This window comes from Penaeus monodon, unplaced genomic scaffold (assembly GCF_015228065.2).
Source record: "Penaeus monodon isolate SGIC_2016 unplaced genomic scaffold, NSTDA_Pmon_1 PmonScaffold_1150, whole genome shotgun sequence".
Lineage (NCBI taxonomy): Eukaryota > Metazoa > Arthropoda > Malacostraca > Decapoda > Penaeidae > Penaeus > Penaeus monodon.
The window spans coordinates 40,001-43,442 of record NW_023640270.1 but is presented as its reverse complement, the minus strand read 5'-3'; the positions used below and the strand labels follow the sequence as shown (position 1 = coordinate 43,442).

The 3,442-nt window shown below is 41.7% G+C and overlaps 1 protein-coding gene across 1 annotated transcript; it reads right to left on the bottom strand.

Moving 5' to 3' along the window:
• Nucleotides 1-2,066: 2,066 nt before the first annotated feature.
• LOC119568913 (proline-rich proteoglycan 2-like) lies at nt 2,067-2,699 on the bottom strand. Its single transcript, XM_037917315.1, has one exon. It carries the CDS (start codon nt 2,697-2,699, stop codon nt 2,067-2,069), a length of 633 nt encoding a protein of 210 aa, XP_037773243.1.
• Between the last annotated feature and the right edge of the window lie 743 nt (nt 2,700-3,442).

Below are 3,442 nucleotides of genomic sequence, written 5' to 3'. Positions count from 1 at the left end.
ACACAAACCCACACACACACCCCAACATAAATATATATATATAAAATATATATATATAATATTATATATTATATATATATATATATATATATACATATATATTTATATATATAAATGGTAGAATACAAACACTATAGCTACGCACATGAAGTGAAACATTGTGGAATTCTCTTCTCTCTCTCTTTATCTCTCTGCTCTCTTTTCCTTTCTCCCTCTCAATCACTCCCTGTCCCTTCTCTATCTCCCCATCACCATGTATTTTTTCTCTTTCCCCCTTTTCTCTTAATATCCTTCTCCCTCTCTTTCTCTCAGTTTCTTCTCCCTCTCTTTCTCCCCATCCCCTCTCCTTCTTTCCCGTAGTCTCTCTCTCCTCTCTCTCCCTTTCTCTCATAACCTTTCTCTCCTCCCATCCACGTTCTCTTTCTGCCTCTCTCTCTCCCTCCCGTCATCCAGATTCTGCAAGCCGGGGACAGGCAGGGAACATACCGTGGAGGTCCATCGCTCCCTCACCTGTGTGTCCATGGCATGACGGGGAATGTCAATATTTGCACAAGTTGGTCATACGTCCCGCTAGCTCCCCCTTCTATTCCTCCCCCCCCCTTCCCTCTTCTTTTTGTCCCTTTCCTTCCCCTTCCCGCGATTCTCTCTCTCCTTTTCTATTCCCCTGTTCGCAACATCCTGCCTCTGCCCTCTTCCTTTCAGTGATTATCTTTTCCCCCTTTCGTTTCTTCTGTCTACCATCTCGTCATTTTTTCCCTCTTCCTGACAACAGCTCCCCCTGTCTATTTGCAACTCCCTTCCCCTTTTATCTCATATTCACTACCTCTTCACCCTTTTTTCGTCCCCCTTTCCCACTTCCCCTCACCGCACTTTCCTTTCTCCTACCCAAACCCCTTCCTTTCTTTTCCCCTTTTTTCCTCTCCCCTTGCCCATAACCCTCTCCCCTTCGTCTTCCCTTACCCACAAAACCCTTCCCTTCCTCTCCCCTTGCCCATTTAAACCCCCCCCCTCTTCCCTCCCCCTTACCCTAATCCCTCCCCTCTTCCTCTCCCCCTTACCCATAACCCCTCCCCATCTCTCATGCCTCCCCCCCCCAAACGGGGTCCGCGAAAGAGGGGAAGGGCAAGGAATATTGATGGCAGTCCCCCTCCCCGCTCTCTGCTGCTCTCTGCCAAGGATCCCAAATTACCCCCCCCCCCATCCCCCACTCCACCCTTCCTTCGTGAGAGAGACCCGGCCAACCCTGCTTTGCTCGTCGGAGGATGGGGGGGGGCAGGGGAAGGGGAAAAGGGGGAAGGGGAGGGGGAAGAGGAAGATATTAAGGAGTGTCGAGAGATGGAGGAATGGGGAATAGAGGAGAGGGTGAAAAAAAGGGGGGGGGAGAAGTCATAGTTGTTGGTGGGTGGGGGGCGAGTGATGGGGAGGAGGGGGGAGAAAGAAATGCAGGGAAGAGGGGATAAGAAAGATTGGGGAGATGTCGAAAATAGAGAGGGAGGCAAGAGAGAGAGAAAGAGATTCGAGAGAAGAATGAGAATGCGAAATAAATGTTAAAGATATGAATATTAATTATGATAAAAATATACCCTAAAGATTGCAGCAGCATTAAGATATCAGTATTACTAACGGTAATGATTATAAAAATGATAGAAACAATTACATTAAGCCCATGAGGGATAATAATGATGATAATAATAGTAATGATAAATGTAATGATGAATACGAAGATGCGGATGATGACATAATAATATATCACTCTCACTACTACTGTTATAATTAATAGTCCTGATATAATGAAAGGATAAGGATAATAATATTGATGACAGTGATAGTAATAACGACAAAGACAATGTTACCTTTATTACGCATAGAAAAAATAATATGTAAGTATCATTGAAAATAATAACAACAAAGACAAAGATAAAACAAATGTTGATATACAGTGAAAACAGAAACAGCTCTCAATAACCACACACTTAGATTCTAAAAACAGAATCATCACTACCCCAATTGTCGCTCGTTTCCCGTACCTCATCCTCCGAGACACCTTAGCGAAGTTGTCCCTTAAGTTAAAGAAATGTGCGAGTAAAGAGACGACTCCTTAGGGCACACGGGTCATCAAAGGTCAAATAGAAGGAAACTGTTTTTTGACGTGCAGCTATTAGAGGAGATGGGGAGGTGGGGCCCCAAGGAAGAGTGAGATTAGGAAGTAGCTGAAGACCCTCTGTTTCTTTTTGCTTTGGATGAGAGGTGGTTGAGGGCCCCTCTGTTTTTTGCTTTGGATTGAGAGGTGGGTGAGGGCCCTTTGTTTTGCTCTGGTTTGGGAGGTGGTTGAGGGCCCCTCTGTTTTTTGCTTTGGATTGAGAGGTGGGTGAGGGCCCCTTTGTTTTGCTCTGGTTTGGGAGGTGGTTGAGGGCCCCTCTGTTTTTTGCTTTGGATTGAGAGGTGGGTTGAGGGCCCCTTTGTTTTGCTCTGGTTTGGGAGGTGGTTGAGGGCCCCTCTGTTTTTTGCTTTGGATTGAGGGGTGGGTGAGGGCCCTGTGTTTGCTCTGGTTTGGGGGGTGGTTGAGGGCCCCTCTGTTTTTGCTTTGGATTAAAGGGGTGGGTGAGGGCCCCTGGTTTTTTTGCTCGGGTTTTTGGGAGGTGTTTTTGCTTTGGATTAGGTATTTTTGAGGGACCCTTGGGAGCTGTTTGAGGGCCCATTTGTTTTTGCTTGGAATCCGAGGTGGTTGAGGGCCATTTTTTTTTTGCTTGGATTTGAGACGCTTGAGGGCCCTTGTCTCACTGGGGATTGGTAGGTGGTCGGGGGCCCCCTTTATTTTGCTTGAGCGAAAGATGTGCTTGAAATCTCACGCACTTGTATAAAGGGGAGGGTTGGAGATGAGAGGGAGGAAGGAAATAAGGGAAGAGGCGGTTTCAAGAGAAATTATGAAAAGGGACGTATAAATGAAGAGACAAAGATATATATATATATATATTATATAATTTTATAATATATATATATAATATATATATATATATAAAACGTATATATATATATATTATATATATATATATTTTAATATATATGTATAATATTGTTATTTTAAAACATAAATATATATATATTATATATATATTTTATATATATTATATATATATATATATATGTATATATATATATATATTTTATATATATATATTATATTTTATATATATATATATATATATATATATATATCCTATATATACATATATTTTATTATATATTTATATATATTATATATATATATATTTAGAGAGAGAGAAAGGGGAGAGAGAGAGAGAGAGAAGAAGAAGAAGAAGAAGAAGAAGACGGAGCGAAAAAGAAAGAGACGAAAAAAAAGCAAATCAAGAAAAAAACGACGAACTGCTACTGTCAAAAAGACGTATCATTACCATCAAATTGGAAGAATGACATGTTAAAA